This window comes from Plasmodium relictum, assembly GCF_900005765.1.
Source record: "Plasmodium relictum strain SGS1 genome assembly, chromosome: 10".
NCBI classification, from domain to species: domain Eukaryota; phylum Apicomplexa; class Aconoidasida; order Haemosporida; family Plasmodiidae; genus Plasmodium; species Plasmodium relictum.
In genome coordinates, this window is record NC_041688.1 from 139,163 (window position 1) to 157,938 (window position 18,776).

Genomic DNA, 18,776 nt, shown 5'->3' on the forward strand with positions numbered 1-18,776 from the left:
TATGCAATTTTTTTTATATTGTTTTTGATTCGAAACTATATTATATTTTACTATATATAACTTTAAATATACATAAATACATATATATATATATATATATATATATATATATATATATATATATATATATATATATATATATATATATATATATGTATATTTAAAAATGTCCATTTATTATCTAATATTTTAATGCTACATTAAAATATATTTTGAATATATAAAAAAACAATATATGTTTTTTAATTTCCTTTTTAACTAAAACTAAAAATATTTGTTACCGATGAATACGCAAGATGTTAAGAATATTACTAACATAGAAGAGTTACTTTTTTTTTATGATTCCTTAATAAATGATGGATATGTTGTAAATATAATAGAAAATAAAATTTAGAATAACAATACATAATGTTTAATATAAAAATAAAATGAGAAATTTATTATAAGTAAAATATTATTAATATATAGTATAAAAAAAAAAATATATCGTGAATCCAATATAGAATTACTAAAATATTGAAGAATTAATAAATATATAATAAAATGAAAAAAATTAAAAAAAAAAACAATAATGATAAATTAAAAATATGACATATTCCAATTAAAATAACTAATTATACATATATTATAATAATTTTATTTATTAATGCGATATATTTTTTAAAATACATTTTGTTCTAAGAGTGAAAAATACTTTATATAGTATTCTCTTAAAATATTTCTTTATATATATTTTTAATTTCTTATAGATTACAATCGTGGGAGTCAAAAATGCATTAAAATTGCCTTCTGATTTATCGCAAAAGTATATTTTTACTATATATATATATAAATATAATGAAATTTTAAAAAAATATATTTTTATATATTTTAAAATTCTTTTGCTTATTATTTTATTTTTTGTGTTTCTTTATTTTGTTATATCTTATTCATATACATTTTATTACTATTATTTTATTTACTTTTTTTTTTTTTTTTTATAAGATTTATGCACTATTATTTTGAACATAGAAAAGATCAATTAGCTGTTACATATTTAGTTGAGGGATATAAAAAAGACAATAATGAATATGTTTGTTCCATTTTGAATGATAAGGAAGTTTTAGGTAATTATAATTTTTACAATAATTTTTCCTTTTAGCCCATTCTATAAACATAAATTTTTACAAATTTTGTAGAAATGCAAAAAGAACAAAATAATTATTCTATTAAAATTTATAGCATACAATCAAATAAAAACAGAGTAGATTTATCAATATTGTGGAAACAAGTAACATTAAAAATAGTTTTAAGAATTATATATAAGTTAATAAAAACTTTTGAAAAAAAGTTAATTCTCCCTTTTTTTTTAAATTAATTTTAGGAATTAAATGAATTAAATAAACTATTTGAAAAGATTGATTTAAAAAGTCAATTATTAATTCCCCAGTAATTTTTTTTTATATTTATAAAAATATAAAAATTATATAAAAAAAAAAAAAAAAATGAATCTATATCATATTTATGAATAAGTATATAATATTGAAGCAAAGATATATATTCAGTTATTTTTCTAGATTTTCTGATATTATATTAGATGATTTAAAAGTAAAGAATCGAGAACATAATTTAGATTCACAACAAAGTTTTTTTCAAAATGGTAAAGTCAAAGATGACAGAAAAATACTAATTAAAGAAATAAATCATAATGAAAATAAAGACGTTAATGGTGTAAATAAGAATATGCACATTATAGAAAAAAATCATAGAGAAGATAGAATTGATGATAGAAACATAGCAATGTGTATTAAAAAGGATCCTATGGAAGATAAAGAAGATCATAATGAAAATGAACAAATAAAAACATGTTCTAAAAATAACAATTCAGAATTTATAAATTCGTTTAATACTGAAAATATAAATTTAAATAATGATGCTAAAAAGTTTAAACATATTTCAAATATATTTCACAAAAGCAAGTTTGATGATGATAATACCATTAAAATAAAAAGAGAAAACCTAATAATTGATTCAGAGAATAATGAAATAGATAAATCTATAAATGAAGATAATAAAAAATCTATAAATAAACTTAAACGTAATAAAAGTAAAAATGAAGCAGTTTCTAAAGATATTTCAATTAAAAAAGGTATAAGAATTATAGATTTTTTATATCTCTTTTAATAGACTATTTTTTAATTATTTTATATATATATATTTTTTTTAATAAGCAGAAAAAAAAATAGATGAACCAAACAAAAATAAAATTGAAAAGAAATTAAAGCAAACAAAGTTGGAAAGTAAGAATCCATATTAACAAAATTAAAAAAAAAAAAAAAAATTAAATAATGAAATTTCATTTATATTGATTAAATGAATAAAAAAAAAAAAAATATAACTTTGAAATGAATATACTATCTATATGTAAAGTAAAAATAAAGTCTCATTCCATATATTTAATTTTAGTTCATTTATACATTTTTTTTTTTTTCTTTTTCAGTTGTAAAAAATGATTCTAAATCAAAATTGTTTCAATCTGGTAATATTTTTAAGGGAAAAAAATTAAAAATTTTTATAAATTATGATTATTTTTCAATAATAAATTTTTTTTTTTAGATTCTAGTGATGATGATACTGGAAATAAAGATTCAGAAGAAAATGAAGAACCTTTGAAAACATTTCCAAAAATTAAATCGGTATTTTTATTAATCTTAACTATTTATGTATACATATGGCTTTATAATTTTATATAATTTGAGCATCATTTATATTTTTATATTTCTATATAATTTTGAAATTTCTTAATAGATAAAAGAAACGCAAATGTTTTACGAAAATGGATATTTGGTAACAGTCGACAAAGATTCTTATATTCATGTAGATAACCCAGAATCAAATGAAAATGAATCTGAAAAAGTTATCAAAGGCACTACACCATCAAATACTAAAAAGAGAAAAAATCTTCATCAAACATTATTGACGTAAATATAAAATAATTAAAAAAGAAAACAAAAAATTGTTTCATACAAATAATAACTTATATATATATATATTTATGTGTAGGAATTTTTTTAAAAAGAAAAAGTAAAATGAATATAGAGGCCAGAAAGTTTTCTAAATTTTTAATATATATTTTTTTTTTTTTATGTTTTAGTTTATTCATGTTTTTCTATTAAAGAAGAAAAAAAAATTATTAAAACGAATAAATTAAAAAAAAAAATAAAAAATTATTCTTTGCATATTAATATTTATATATATATTTCTTTATATTATATAATAAAAAAGGAATTATTAATACAGTGAAAAGACTTTTCAATTGTTTTAATTTTATAATTTAACTTTAAAAAGAAAAAATTTATGAAAACTTTTATATTAAAAATATGTAAAAAGAATTTTGTGAAATTTAATTTTTTCCATTGGGGCTTGATTTTCCCATCATTTTTTCGAAATCAGAGTTTTTAAAATTTTCAAATAAAGCCTTATATTTTGGATCATTTGCATATTTAGACAATAATTGAGGGTTACTCATCATGCTTTGCATCATTTGAAAAAATTGAGGATTGTTAAAGAGTTCTTTCATCTCCGGAGAATTTAAATCTGGCATTCCACCTGGCATTCCACCTGGCATTCCACCTGGCATTCCTCCTGGCATTCCACCTGGCATTCCTCCTGGCATTCCACCTGGCATTCCACCTGGCATTCCTCCTGGCATTCCACCTGGCATTCCTCCTGGCATTCCACCCGGCATTCCTCCTGGCATTCCTCCTGGCATTCCTCCTGGAAATCCACCTGGAAAGCCCCCTGGAAAGCCACCTGGCATTCCTCCTGGCATTCCACCAGGAAAATCACCAGAAAAGTCCGGTTGACTATATGAAGAATCAGACGAATCTGAATCATAATTTTCTCTTTTATTATTTTCTTTGTAAGCTTTTTCTGCCGCTTCTTTAGCTGCAAGTCTTTTTTTCAACTCTTTTTCTCTTTTTTTTCTTTTTTTTTCTTCTTCTTTATTTATTTTGTATCTCCTTTTTTCATAAATTTTTTTATATTTTTCTTCTATCAATTTTTGCATTTCCCATAAGTCTTCATCATAATCGATTTTCTGTCCTTGCTCAATATCTGCATGTGCATCTTCCCATTTTCCTAAGTATCTGTAAGCCTTTGCTCTAGTTTTATAAGCATTAGCACTATCTACATTTAAATTTAAAGCTTCTGTACAATCTCTTATGCAAGCTTTTGGTCTTTTTAAACTTAATAAAACGGAAGCACGTTTAGTGTATATCATAGCAGAGGGATTTCCATATGATATTATTTTATTATACTTTTCTAAAGCTTCCTCTAATTTATTTTCCTGAACTAAATTGGCTGCCTCAATTTTTAAATTATTAATTTCTTCTATTTTTTCTTCTGAAAAATCTTCTTCTACACTTGGAGCTAAGGGAGGACATTCAATAGATTCTTCTTCCATTAAATCTGTGGAGTTTTCTTCTTCCTCTTCTTCTGTATCTTCCTTTTCTTCATCATCTGATTTCTCTTCAGTACTTTCATCACTTGGAACTCTTTCATAGAATTCTTTATCCTTCGAAACTTTTCCTCCAAAACTTTCAATAAATTCCTTAAAAAATGATAACTCTGGTTTTAATAAAATAGATGGATCTTGTTCACAAGCAGAAACAAATTCTTTTAATTCTTCAACTAAAAATGAAAAAAAAATAATAAAATAAAATTATATAAGCAGATATATATTAATGTATCTATATATATATATATATATATATATATATTTTTTTTTATTATATAAATAAATATATATCTTAAATTTTCTAAATCAAATCCAAATTTTTATTGTGTTTAAATTTACTTTTTATATATCTAGGAAAAAAAAAAAAAAGGACAAGTATTTATAAAATTAAAGAAGGTAAACAAAAAATTGTTTTTAAAAGCTTTTTTCCCTTTTTTCTTTTATTAGATACCAAGTAAATTTAAACAAAATAAAAATTTGGATTTTATTTGAAAATTTTTAAGAAATATATTTATAATAATATTACTAATAAAAACTTTAACTATATAAATGTTTTATTAAAGTGATTAATATTTCATAATTAAATATTATATTTATATAACTTTACTTTTTTTATCATCCATCATTTTTTATAACAAGATTCTTGGAAAATAATTCTTGAATATTTTTTTTAACGAAATAAAATTAAGAATTTTGAAGTTTTATCAAAATAAACTTTTATATAAAGAAATATCTTACATATAAATTAGAAATTTAGTATGCTAAAAAATATGAAATAGTTTAAATAATTTTAAATAAATATAAAAAAAAAAAAAAAATTCTTTATTTCAATATTTAAGTGCTTAAATTTATATATTTGAAAATTTATATTTTTTTAAATATATACATATATATATATACAAGAATATTTATTTTTTTTTTTAAATTCTTGCATGAACAATAGAAATTTTTTATTATTTTTGGATGAATGAATATAAAAAATAAAAAGAATAAATACTCTTTGCATTTCAATTACAAAACAAAAAGAAACTAAAATCATTTTCTACTAAACAAAGAATTACGCTATAATTTTTTATAAAAGTTTTAATTACATTATAAAATTGATTTATGAAGAAAGTAAAATTATTAAATAGAAGAGTAATTAAATTTATCAAGTTTTAAAAATAAAATGAAAAATAAGAAAATTTAATATAAATTATGTTTTTAATTGTAAGGTTATCCACGTAGTTTCAAGATACAAAATAAGAAATGCATTTATTTGATGATTTCCACTATTTTGCAAATATCACTTCATTTTATAAATATATATATATATAAGCAAAATTTTAGTTTTACCTTTTTCTAGTATATATATATAATCATAAATATTATTTTATAATGGAGAAAATTATTTTGTATTAGTATTAAAAAAGTGTATTCTTTTAGTATGAAAATTACTTTAGAACATAGTAAAATATTTATGTCATTGACTTTTTTATTTTTAATTGATGTTATTTTTAGGTAATCCTCAAAGTAGTAAATTATATAAACTAAATTTTACTAATGTTTTTTATGTATTTTAAATTGAAAACTTTTTGATAAAATAATATTTTTTTTTTTCCTTCTATTATATTTTCCTTTATTTATGTGGCATTATTGCCATTAAATATTTCATAAGTAATAAAAGGTATTAATAATATTTTTCTTTTAATTTTTACATAAAAATTAGTGGTATGAGATTATTTCTTCTCCAATAAAATATCAAATTTTATTTAAATTTTTCTAAACTTATTTTTTTATTTTTTATTTTTTTTAATATTCTATTTCTAATTATTAGAATTAATAATTATAAAAAATATTTTGTAAAAATAAAAAATTAACTTTTTTAAATTTTATTTTATTTATTTGTTTTTTTGTTTTTTGTGTTTTAAATAAACAACAAGCAATTAATTAATTTTTGCTAATATTCACTGAACATATTTATTGATTCACTGTATAAGTATATAATAAATGTGATCTTATTTAATAAACATTTAAGAATATAAGAAATAAATGGGGGAAAAAAAAAAAAAATTATAAAATAATCAAAAATAAAATTATATTTTATTTTTTTATATTTCAATTATATAAATATATTAAAAGAATATTAAAATATTATAACAATAAAATTAACAATTTATACTTTGCTTTCAACATCATCATATATAAAATTATTTTTACTTGCACATTTTGAAAAATAAAAATTAAATGAACATGTTATAGTTGCAAAAATAACAGTAAAAATTAAATAATAATAAAGTTTAGCATGAATATTATCTTTTGCCATTAAAATAAAAATATCATCTAAAATCCCCCATATGCATACTGCACATATAAATGAAAAGCAATCGGCAAAAAAACGAAGAACACATTTTATGCTCAATTTATTAATATTACAAAAACAATTATATATAAATTCTTCATTTGTACATTGTGATTCACCACTTATATCCTTTAATTCTTTTAAATTGTTTTCACTTAAATAGTTCGTATCTCCATCCTTTTTTTCAATTTCTACATTAATGATTACGGTGCCATCATCATTACACAATTCTTCTTGAAAACATGTCTCTGTTGATTCATTTGATCCATTAAATTCTCTACTGTTTCTCCTAAAATATATTTTTTTATCATTTTTATTGAATTCACAAGTTTTATTCATTTAATTAAGAAAAAAGAAAAATAGAAATAAAATAAAATGGTGTGTTACCCTTTTTCAACCCCCCAGCTTCTATTTTTTTCAAACACGTATATATATCAATTCCAAATAAATAAGAAAATTTAAAAATTTAAATTATATATACTTCTTAAAATATATATCAATACATATAATTTATTTGCATATGCTTATTTAAAAGACTTAAAGTAATAATGTAGTAAAACAAAATAAATAAATCAAGAAAAAAAAATTATATATATATATTATATTTTTAAATTCCAAATAAGTATAATTAATTAAATAGATATAAAATATAAAGAAAAAAAAACAAAAAAACAAAACAAAAAAACAAATAAGATGTAAAAAAGAAACAAATATATATATATATATATATATGTTTATATATGTATATATGTTTAATTTATATTTATTCTGGGTATTTATAAATGTACTAAATTATCAAAAAATTTTCTTAGTATTTTTATTATTATCAGTTAAAACAGTATTTTTTTTTTAAAGTATTTTTTTATTTTCACAACTTTTAGAAATGAATCAACAGAAAATGAAAAAAGAAATTAAATGATTTTAGTCTTCTATCAGATTTTTGTATTCTGATTCCATATAAATAAATAAAACAGCGAGAGAACTAATAATTTTGTTGGTGTCAGAACATTTTTTCTTTCTTTTTTTGTTTGAAAAAAAATCTGTGTTTTAAAGACATATTAAAAAATCGTTTATCTCTGTATAAAAAACAATTATTTAAATAAATTTGTAATCCCTTAGGCATTCCTGATTTTTTTTAAATATATTATTCATAAGGTTTTTTAATTATTCAAATTATTTTATTTTGTATTTTTAAAAAAAATTCTTAAAAGTCATTCAAATGTTTTTTCTCATATATATATATATATATATGAAAACTCAATACACCTATGTTCTTAATATAAAGAAAAAAAAAAAAAATAATACAAATAATGTTACGAAATTCTGATGTCACAATGTTTATTTTGTAATATCCTACAAAAGTTTGTAAAATTATTTTTACCTCAATTTAATTTTAAATTTTGCTGTTTAAAATTTTTTTAATTTTTAAAATTCTAAGTTATTATTTATATTGTAAATAAAAAATCATTTCTTTTATTAATTAATTTTATAATAATAAAAAAAATTAAAAATTACGTAAATTTATTAAAAATTTTATGTAAAATGCATGAACTTTAAAAAAAAAAAAATAATAAATAATTTAAAAATTGCTTGTCAATGCATTTTTTTTTTTTTTTTCATGCATGATTTTTTTAGGCATTTAAAATTTTATTTGAATTATCATTTTATTAAAAGGAAAAATAAAAAAATTGAGTAAAAATATCTTTAAAGATTTTACGTTAATATTTAAATTATTGTTTTATCTTTTTATATACAATTTATTTTATATATATATTTTTTATAAAATAAGAACATTTTTATACAGATTTCTAAAAGTAAATTTCATTGTATTGGATACAATGAACAAAAAAAAAAAAGAGAATAAATTCAAAAGTTAATTTACTGTAAAATGTCTTATTTAAATAAAAATTTTAGATTTATGTTCCTAAATAAAATTAAAAATAAACGAAATATTTATACACATGTTTTAACTCCAAAAATAAATAAAGTAAAAGTTAACGAATTGAGTTCATTTAAACCAACTTTAGAAGATGGTAACTGAAGAAAAAAAAAAAACTTTATATTAAAATTTAATTGCTAATACTACATTAATAATATTGTTTTAAAAGATAATATATATCAATCTTTTACTTTTAAAATTTGAGTAATTAAAATGAATATTAAAAATAAATCACAACTGTTAAAAGTAAATATTTTATAATTCTATGTATATCATATTTTTATACAATTGCATATATAGAATTCTTAAAAACTTTAAATTTCTAAAAGATTTTAAGCTACTATAGAAAATGAATTTAAAATATAAAAAATAATGTAATATTTTTTGTATTTTTAAAAAAAATTATAGAGTTCTAAAGTTGATGAAAAAAAATATATAACATATAAAATAAATTTTTAATAAATCCTTGATTATTTTAAATATGCTAATTCTATCTGAGGTTAATATACATTAAAGTTTCTTTTGAAAATGTATATTAACAAAAAATTTTAAAAGTATATAACATATAATATGCAGATATATATTTGCAAATAAAAAAAAAAATAATAGAAGTGACAATTTTATAATAATATTAATTGTATATTTTAATTTTCTTATAATAGAATAAAAATATCATATCACAAATTAGTATATTGAAAAAAATTAACAAATTTAAATTATTATATAAAATATTTTTTTTAATTAAATTTTTTATCTACAATATAGTATTTTTCTATTTTTTTAAAGGTAAGTATGGAATAACAGAAATCCAAAAGGTTCCCGAATATATTAAGGGCCCTAGTTATTCCAAAACAGGAATTGTTGAAAACTGTAGCATTTCTTATGAAATAAAGGATGAAGAAAGTATTAAAAAAATGAAAAAGGCAGCAAAGTTAGCAGCTCAATGCTTGAAGTTATGTTTAGAAAATTCAAAAGAAGGAGTAGCTACTGATGATATTGATAAGATGGCTTTCAATTTTTTTATAAAAAATAATGCATATCCAGCTGGAATTAATTTTCATGGATTTCCTAAAACTCTTTGTGCATCACCAAATGAAGGTTATTTTACTTATTTTTTTAATATTCTTTTTTTTTTTTTTTTTTAATTATTTATAAAATTATATGTTATAAATTGTAATTTAAGCTATATTTATGAAATTATTATGAATATAATATATCGTTTTGATTATTATTATACACATATAATAAAATTTTTTTAAATGAATATTTATATATTTTTAAATTTTATTTATTCACCTTTTTTTTATTATTTTATTATGCATATTATAAATATTTCATATTATACAATTGCATTTTATCATTATGATGTTATATTTCATTTTACATAATTTGGTTTACTCTTACAAATATAATTTGAGTTATATTTTCTCATATTTTTTTTTTTTAATTTTAGTGGTGTGCCATGGAATACCTAATTTAAGAAAATTAAAATGTGGAGATATTGTAACTTATGATTGTACTGTCTTTGTAGATGGTGTATTTGGAGATTGTGCAGGAACAGTAGGGATAGGAAATGTATCAGAAAGTCATAAAAAATTAATTGATGTAAGTAAAGAGTGTCTATATAAAGCTATTTCAATATGTAAAGATGGTCAGAAATTTTCTGAAATTGGAAGAGTAATAACTGAACATGCACAGAAAAATGGATTTAATGTAATAAGAGATTTCTGTGGGCATTTTATAGGAAGAAATATGCATATGTATCCACTAATTGAACATCATTATCCAAATAGTCATAATAATAATCGTATGAAAAAAGGACAAATATTTACAATTGAACCAATATTATCTGAAGGAAGTATAAACATACATACATGGAAAGATCAATGGACAGTTTGTACTAATGATAATTCTTTTTGTTCTCAATGGGAACATACTATTTTAGTTTTGCAAGATAGTGCAGAAATATTAACATTATGTGAATAATCAAAAATTAATATGCATTATTTATATAATCATATCTAAAAAAAAAATGTATAAATTTTAAATCCTTTCTTTTAAATTATTTACAGAAATTTCAATGTATTATCTTTTTATTTTATAGATTCTTTTTTTTTTTTTTTTTTACTCTTATCATTTTTATCTTTTCCTTTTTCTTTAAGAAATATATATTTTTACTTCTTTTGTATCCTATTTAAATTTTAAATTATTTTATTTCATTTTTTTGTTGCCTTCCCACTTTTTATCATACTTCTTCAAAAGTATTCATTTTTTAATTAACTTTTTTTTCATATGCAAATTTATGCTTCCTCTAAAACATTTATTAAAATGCTAATTTTTCTTTCAATAAAATTTTTTTTTTAAATTAATTTGGATTTACTGTCTATTTTTTTAATTAAATATCTTAATCTTTAATAAGTATTTCTTATAAACTCAAGTTTTTAATATATTAAATTTAATCCTTTATGTTTCTATTTATTTTATTTTTTTTAAATAATACTTAAAAAAAATCTTATTGAATTTTCATTTCGTTTCTTTGCTAATTTTTCCTTTTTTCCATTATTAGTTTTAATCTATTATAGAATTACTGTTTTTTGTAATATTTATATTTTTCATTATTTCATCATTTCCATTATAATTATAAAAGTAATTATGAAAGAACATTTATTTAACTTTTTAAAAAAACTCTTTAAATTCTTTCCTTATTTTCAAAACTTTTTGTGTTTGAAGAAATTATAATTTTTTTTTTTTTTAAATATACAATAATGTGGCCAAAAATATATTTAGAAAATCATATAAAATTAAAAAAAATTTCATTAGTATTTCTAATATTTTCAATAATTTTTTTTTTTTTCTTAATTAATTTATTTAAAATATATGTTTTTATAAAAAAATTTTTATAAAACTTTTTTTCCATATAATTTTTTATTCAAAATTTTTTTTTTTCATTATCTCGTAAATTATGCAAAAAAGTTTTCAGTTCAATTAATGAATTCTTGTATTTTTATTTTTTGATACATTGTATTTTAATAATATAATAAAAATGGATATTTATTTTTTTTAAATTATTTTTAAAAATATTAATATCTATATTATATATTGATTAATTAATCCACTAAAATTTACTTTTCTTTTTTTTAATATACTTTGAGTCATATAAATATATGAAATTTTCATACTTAAAAAAAAAAAAAAAAAAGAATGACAGTAGTTAATGTAACAGTAAAATGGAAAAATCATGTTTTCAATGACGTTGAATTGAATGTATGTGAACCACTTATTTTATTTAAAACACAATTATGGTAAAAAAAAAAAAAAAATTAACAAAAAATTATATGTAATATATATAATTATTAAATAATAACGAAGTGTAACTGCAATCACACTTGTAGCAAAAATAAGGGCAAAAACTAACAAATATAAAAAAGTTTAAATTAAAAAAAAAATTTTATTTCTTATTTTCTCTTTTATTATATATATATATATATGAGAATATTTAGATTTTTACTTATCTGAAATAATATATATTTCAGATACTATATAAATTCTTATTGATGTATGTCTTATTTTATAGTAATAACTATTTATTTACCTAAAAATTTTTACTACATTTTTTCACCGTATTTATTTCAAAGAAATTGAAACTATTTTATTAAAAAAAAAATTTCCTTTAATAATGAACATATAAAATACATATATTCATTAATAGAAGTAATAATTTATATTCAAATAAAATGAAATTTTTCTATGACTTTATTTTTAAACATTTAAAAGAATATTATTATTAGAACAATTTTTAAGATTCATATTTGTTTATGATTTTTATAATTAATATTATATTTGTTCTTACAATGTTATTGCTTAAACTATGTTTCATCATTACTATTGTAATTTTTTTTTTTTTTTTTTTTATTTAGGCAATTAACCAATGTTCCACCAGAAAAACAAAAGTTAATGTACAAAGGACTACTAAAAGACGATGTAGATTTATCCAATTTGAACATAAAAGAAAATGACAAAATTATGCTAGTAGGTTCAGCTGAAACCTTAGTGGAAAATCCAAAAAATACAGTTTTTGTTGAAGATTTATCAAAAGAAGAAAAAGAAAAATTACATACAAAAGAAAATATAACGTTTGAAGAACAGGGTATAGTAAATTTAGGGAATACATGTTACTTTAATGCTATATTACAATTTTTAACTTCATTTGATGATTTAGGAGAATTTCTTAGAAATGTAAAAAGAAAAGATTCTTTAGCTAAATCTAATAAAGATATTTTGTTTGATTCTTTTATACATTTTTCTCAAACATTTGGGAAATCATCAGAACCTTATGTGCCACTTGCTTTATTAAAATCTTTTAGAGAAGTTTTTCCAAAATTTAAAGGAGTTAATTTAAGAACAAAACAGTATGCTCAGCAAGATGCAGAGGAGTGCATGAATGCTATGTTTACTGCTTTAAATGAACAGACAGAATGTAAAATAATTGATAAAATATTTTCTTTTAAAATTGTTAGTAAAACAAAATGTATAGAAACAAATATCAATGAAGAAAAACTCAATGAAAATAAAGAACAAAATTTAGATGACGAATATGAAATAACTGAAGAATTTCATAATAAATTAATATGCTATATGGGAACACATAATGTTCCAGTTAATCATATGCATGAAGGAATACGGTTATCATTAAATGAAAAAATTAAAAAAATTAGATCAAAAGATGAAAAAGATGCTTTATATGAAAAGAAATCAGAAATTGATTCATTACCACCGTATTTAATCGTTCATTTTTTAAGATTTGAATCAAAAAGAATAGTTGAATCAAATAACGATGTTTCAGTAGTTACAGCCAAGATATGCAGAAAAGTTAGTTTTCCAGAAATTTTTGATATATATGATTTTTGTTCAGAAAGATTAAAAAATGAATTAAAAACATCTAGAGATATAATTATGAAAAGAAAAGAAAAGGAAACATGTTCGGATGATAAAGAATCAAGTAACTTAAAGGAGAATATTTATAAAAAAAAAAATGAACAAACAAAAATAAATAATGAAACATGTGATGTGAAATATAATAAGAATGAGGACAAAGAAAAAGAAAAAAATGATGAAAAAAATGATGAGAAAAATAATGAAAAAAATGATGAAAAAAATAATGAAAAAAATGATGAAAAAAATAATGAGAATAAAAATGAAAAAAGTGACGAACAAAAATATGAGAAAAATAATGAAGAAAGTGATGAAAAAAATAATAATGAAAAAGAAGAAATAATAGAGCTTTTCACAGGAGAATATGAATTAATTTCAGTTGTAACACATAAAGGCAGAAATGAAGAAAGTGGACATTATATTGCTTGGAAAAAAATGAGAAATTATATAAGTGAAAATTCTAGGGTTGATGAAAATGATGAAATAAAAAAAAAAATCAGAAAAGTAAATGATTCTATGTGGTTAAAAATGGACGATGATAAAGTAACAACCCACAAATTTTCTTCACTTGATTTAAGTGGAGGATGTAGTGATTATCACATAGCTGTTTTATTATTGTATAAAAGAAAAAGTATTTCCTGTACACAAAATGAAATAAATAAATATTCAAAATAGTGTGTAATTATTTAACAATATTATTTAACAAAAAGTAAATAATTTCACAATCACCGAGAACCTTATAGACATAAGGCATGATTTTCAATTTGTAGAAAAATAGATTTTTAATATATATATTGCATTATTATAGGTGTAATCTATTTATGGATAATTAATTTTAATATCATAAAAAAATGAACTTTTTATGCTAAATTCTCTTTATTTAAGTTCATTAGAAGAAAATAACATACTTTTTCTTTACGTTTTTTTTTTTTTTTTTAAACTTATAAAGACATGTTTCTATTTACATATACTTTTTTATGTATTGGAAACAAAATTAAAAGAAATGTTCTATTAATTATAACTTTTTTTCCATGATACTTTAAATTTTTTATATGCATATGTAAAAATAATAATAATAAAATATAGCAATAATAATATTGTAATAAATACCAATATTTTTATAAACTGATTTTTCACATTTTATTTAACCTTTATTAATGAAAATAAAAAAATTAGATATAGATAATTTTTAAATGTAAAGATTTATTTTTTTATTTTTTTTATTGAAAAAAATATTTAAAGATCTTAATAAAAAATTAACAAAATTGATATTTTCATGAAAAGTTCAGATTTTTTCATAAAACTAAAATTGTTATTATAAAGAAATTTACATAAATGTATGTTAATTAATATTAAATTATAATGATGGATATTATAAATTAAAAATTTCACATTGTGATAGTAAATATTTTTTAATAAATATCAATGTGAAATTATTAAAAATAAGAACAAAACATTTTTATTATTATATAAAGTTAAATATATTTTGTGATATTTTTTGTTAAATTATTGCAAATTTAAGTACCTTGGATTATTTATTATTTGAAGAAAATAGAAAAAATTATATATATATTATATATAGATGATAGGGTATTGTAAATAAATATAAATATTAGTAAAATAAAAAATTAAACTTTTATAACAGGAATTAAATCAGGAAGTTTTACAAAGAATAATATAATTCTCAGAAAAGAGAACTACTTTTAAAAAGAATTAACAAAAATTTAATATTAACAAAAGCAATAAAAGTATTAATCTAATAGTAATAATTTTATTTATATATTCATTTCAATATTAATAATATTTAAATAATTTCAACATTCCTTTAATTATTCAAAATTATATGAAGTAAATGTTCTCTATAATTTAAAAAAAAAAAAAAAGAACATTATAATTAAGCTTAAAACTTTGTTGTAGTTTTTATTTTATAATAATTACATCATAAATAATAAAGTAGTGTGTATCTTTTAGTTAATCACAAATGAATTATTTTTAAAGAATTCATATAGTTTTTTATTTTTACATTTATAAAATTATTGGAATAATTAAGTACAAACAATTTGAGGATACATTTAAAATATATATATATATATATGAATTGTTTTTTCTACAATATATTTTTTTTAGAATACTAACATTTTTATAATTTTTTCTTTTTTTGTTTGCGTAACTTTAAGTAGATTATTAATTTTTGTCTCTTGACTATATAAAATGAAAAAAAATAATGTTTTAAAGCATTTATAGTTTTTTAAATTTATAATGTTAAGTACTCGTAAGACTACCAAAATAAAATGTCTATAATAAAAATATAAAGGATCAGCCAGAAAAAATATCTAAATATATATATGTATATATATAATTTCCTTGTTTAATTTTCTTCTTAAATATATTATAATAATTGTGTGAATATTTTGCTCTGTATATCTTTCTGATATAATTACACATTGAATTTTTTTTCCTTGTTTATTTTATTTTATTTTATTTAGCTTTTTAAAATAATTACTACTTTTAGCTAAAATTATTAAAAATTGTTAAATAAAAAATGATGCCTATATTTAAATACAAATTGAAGTTTATTAGTCTGTTAAAAAAAAGAAATTATTGAACAGTCTTTTATATTAAAATATGTAGCAACAATAGAAAAGGAAGTATTCATTTAGTTTTCAGAAAAAATGATTTAAATTATTTTCAAAATATAATTAAGCTTTTTTTTTTTTAATGTAACAATGAATCGAAAATTTAATGTAAAAGCATAAGAAAATATATCTTCTAAAAAAAAAATAAAAAGAGAAATGTAAAAATACAGAAAAATAACAAAAAATAAAAAAATAAAATAAATATAAAAACAATGAAATATGATAATAGAAAGAATAAATTATCTTTATACAAATAAATTATATTTTATTCTAATATCAATTTTTTTTTAAATTCTAAAAAAAAAATATATGAAGTGTATAAAAGTAGTTAAAAAAATTTGCTTGTTAAATTTATAAAAATAATCAAAAAAAAAAAAAAAAAATTATATTAGTGCTATTATAATTTTTAACTGATTAAAAAAAAAAAATAAAAAGAATATATATTGAAGTGAAAACATAAAAAACAAATAGCGTAAAAATTCGTAGCAAGTATATTACAAAAAAATTAAAAAATAATATTTTCTTATAATCTATGTAATAATAATAGCGTAGTCGTATTAATCAAAATAAAAAATAAAATTTAATTTTTTTTTTTTATATTTCACAAAATTTACTGATATATATCATTTATAAATTAATTATATAACTTTCTTCTTTTCTTTTTTTTTTTTCATTTTATATTTAACCTATAGAATATGTCAATACCCAGAAGAATAACAAAAGAAACACAAAACCTAGCTAATGAACCACGTAAATAAAAATAATTATTCATTTTTGTTTTCCTCTTTTCCTTTTATGATATATAAAAATTATTTTTTATTATTTTAAACGTATATATATATTATATATGAGTATATATTTACTTTCATATGAGAAAATTTATACTTATAATTTTTTTTTTATAAGATGTTAAAATCATAATTTCCATTGATTTTTTATATGAAAAAATATATTTTTTTTGATACTTTATTATGTATTCTCCATCATTTATTAATTTTCATGCTTGTCTAAAATTATTTCATTTCCATTTTCATTTTTGTTTTTTTGATAAAATTGTTTTCTATTTTTAAAATTAAAACTATTCAAAAAGAAAGATATACATATATATGTATAGTAATTATGGTTACCTTATTTTATTTAGAAAAAAATAGAGAAGCTTTTTTTTTTTTTATATTATTATTTCCATAATCATGTTTTTTATAAATTAAAAAACATAAATGTTTATTTTAAATTTATTAAAATGTAAATTATCCATATCTTAATTATATATCTTTATTTTAATTCTATATAAATTTATATATTAAAGTTTCATTATTGAATATTTTTTTTGTAGAAATATTTTTTTTATTTATTAATATATATACATAAATTACACCAAAAAATAGTCATATTTTATGATGATTATTTTTAAATCTTTTTATAATTTATATTAAAAAGACATATTATTTGAAAAAATTATCTTTATCAAATATCCATAAAAAAATATAACCTTAATTATACACATATATATATTTTTTTTTTTTATAAATATAGCACCAGGAATAATTGCAGTTCCAGTTCCTGAAAATTATAGGCACTTTAAAATTTTAATAAACGGCCCAGAAGGAACACCTTATGAAGGTTTAAAAACTTTGGAATTTTCTTTTTTCTTTATACATATGCAAATATATTTTATTTTTCTTTATATTTTTATAATAATACATTTATAAATAGGTGGTACATATAAATTAGAACTTTTTTTACCTGAACAATATCCCATGGAACCCCCAAAAGTTCGTTTTTTGACAAAAATATATCACCCAAATATTGTAATAAAAAAAAAAATAAAATAAAATAAAATAAAATAAATAAATAAATAAATAAATAAAATAATTATAATATATATATTAGTAATTTTTAGTTTTATATTTTTAATTGTCAAATATAACTCTATTTTTATAAAATGTTTTTTATTAATAGGATAAATTAGGAAGAATATGTTTAGATATATTAAAAGATAAATGGAGTCCTGCACTACAAATAAGAACGGTATTACTGAGTGTTCAGGCATTGTTATCTTCTCCTGAACCTGATGATCCATTAGATTCAAAAGTAGCTGAACATTTCAAGCAAGACAAAAACGATGCAGAAAATGTAGCTAGGCAATGGAATAAAATATATGCAAATAATACTGTTTTGTAAAAACAAAAAAAAAAATTGTTAATAGGCAAATTTTTGCATAATATATTACTATATATAAATATATAATTATATTTTTTTTTTTTTTACATGATATTTATAAAAATTTTATATATATATACATTGCTTCGTTTTTTTTTTTTTTCTTCTATTTTTCCCTTTTATATATCTCAAAAATTATATTTTTAATAAAATGGAAGCAAATAAAAAAAAGGAATAATTAAAATATGAACACACTTTTATAAAAATCTA

The 18,776-nt window shown here is 18.1% G+C and overlaps 6 protein-coding genes across 6 annotated transcripts; 4 read left to right on the plus strand and 2 right to left on the minus strand.

Annotated features, from left to right (window-relative positions):
* Positions 1 to 283: 283 nt before the first annotated feature.
* PRELSG_1004200 (conserved Plasmodium protein, unknown function) lies at positions 284 to 3,067 on the plus strand (the record flags this gene model as incomplete). The annotated part of the gene is made up of 11 exons (XM_028676953.1): positions 284 to 367; positions 750 to 805; positions 985 to 1,106; positions 1,179 to 1,270; positions 1,364 to 1,428; positions 1,557 to 2,128; positions 2,211 to 2,279; positions 2,480 to 2,518; positions 2,596 to 2,675; positions 2,788 to 2,960; positions 3,043 to 3,067. The coding sequence occupies 11 exons, from the start codon at positions 284 to 286 to the stop codon at positions 3,065 to 3,067; spliced, it is 1,377 nt and encodes a 458-aa protein (XP_028533391.1).
* A 315-nt stretch (positions 3,068 to 3,382) lies between these two features.
* On the minus strand, positions 3,383 to 5,124 carry HIP (Hsc70-interacting protein, putative; the record flags this gene model as incomplete). The annotated part of the gene is made up of 2 exons (XM_028676954.1): positions 3,383 to 4,671; positions 5,106 to 5,124. 2 exons carry the CDS (start codon positions 5,122 to 5,124, stop codon positions 3,383 to 3,385), a joined length of 1,308 nt encoding a protein of 435 aa, XP_028533392.1.
* A 1,529-nt stretch (positions 5,125 to 6,653) lies between these two features.
* On the minus strand, positions 6,654 to 7,178 carry PRELSG_1004400 (conserved Plasmodium protein, unknown function; the record flags this gene model as incomplete). Its single annotated transcript, XM_028676955.1, has 1 exon — positions 6,654 to 7,178. One exon carries the CDS (start codon positions 7,176 to 7,178, stop codon positions 6,654 to 6,656), a length of 525 nt encoding a protein of 174 aa, XP_028533393.1.
* A 1,549-nt stretch (positions 7,179 to 8,727) lies between these two features.
* On the plus strand, positions 8,728 to 10,764 carry METAP1a (methionine aminopeptidase 1a, putative; the record flags this gene model as incomplete). The annotated part of the gene is made up of 3 exons (XM_028676957.1): positions 8,728 to 8,872; positions 9,565 to 9,876; positions 10,232 to 10,764. 3 exons carry the CDS (start codon positions 8,728 to 8,730, stop codon positions 10,762 to 10,764), a joined length of 990 nt encoding a protein of 329 aa, XP_028533394.1.
* A 1,215-nt stretch (positions 10,765 to 11,979) lies between these two features.
* PRELSG_1004600 (ubiquitin carboxyl-terminal hydrolase, putative) lies at positions 11,980 to 14,385 on the plus strand (the record flags this gene model as incomplete). Its single annotated transcript, XM_028676958.1, has 2 exons — positions 11,980 to 12,080; positions 12,696 to 14,385. The coding sequence occupies 2 exons, from the start codon at positions 11,980 to 11,982 to the stop codon at positions 14,383 to 14,385; spliced, it is 1,791 nt and encodes a 596-aa protein (XP_028533395.1).
* Positions 14,386 to 17,041: 2,656 nt separating this feature from the next.
* On the plus strand, positions 17,042 to 18,527 carry UBC13 (ubiquitin-conjugating enzyme E2 N, putative; the record flags this gene model as incomplete). Its single annotated transcript, XM_028676959.1, has 4 exons — positions 17,042 to 17,096; positions 17,880 to 17,966; positions 18,060 to 18,154; positions 18,306 to 18,527. 4 exons carry the CDS (start codon positions 17,042 to 17,044, stop codon positions 18,525 to 18,527), a joined length of 459 nt encoding a protein of 152 aa, XP_028533396.1.
* Positions 18,528 to 18,776: the final 249 nt, after the last annotated feature.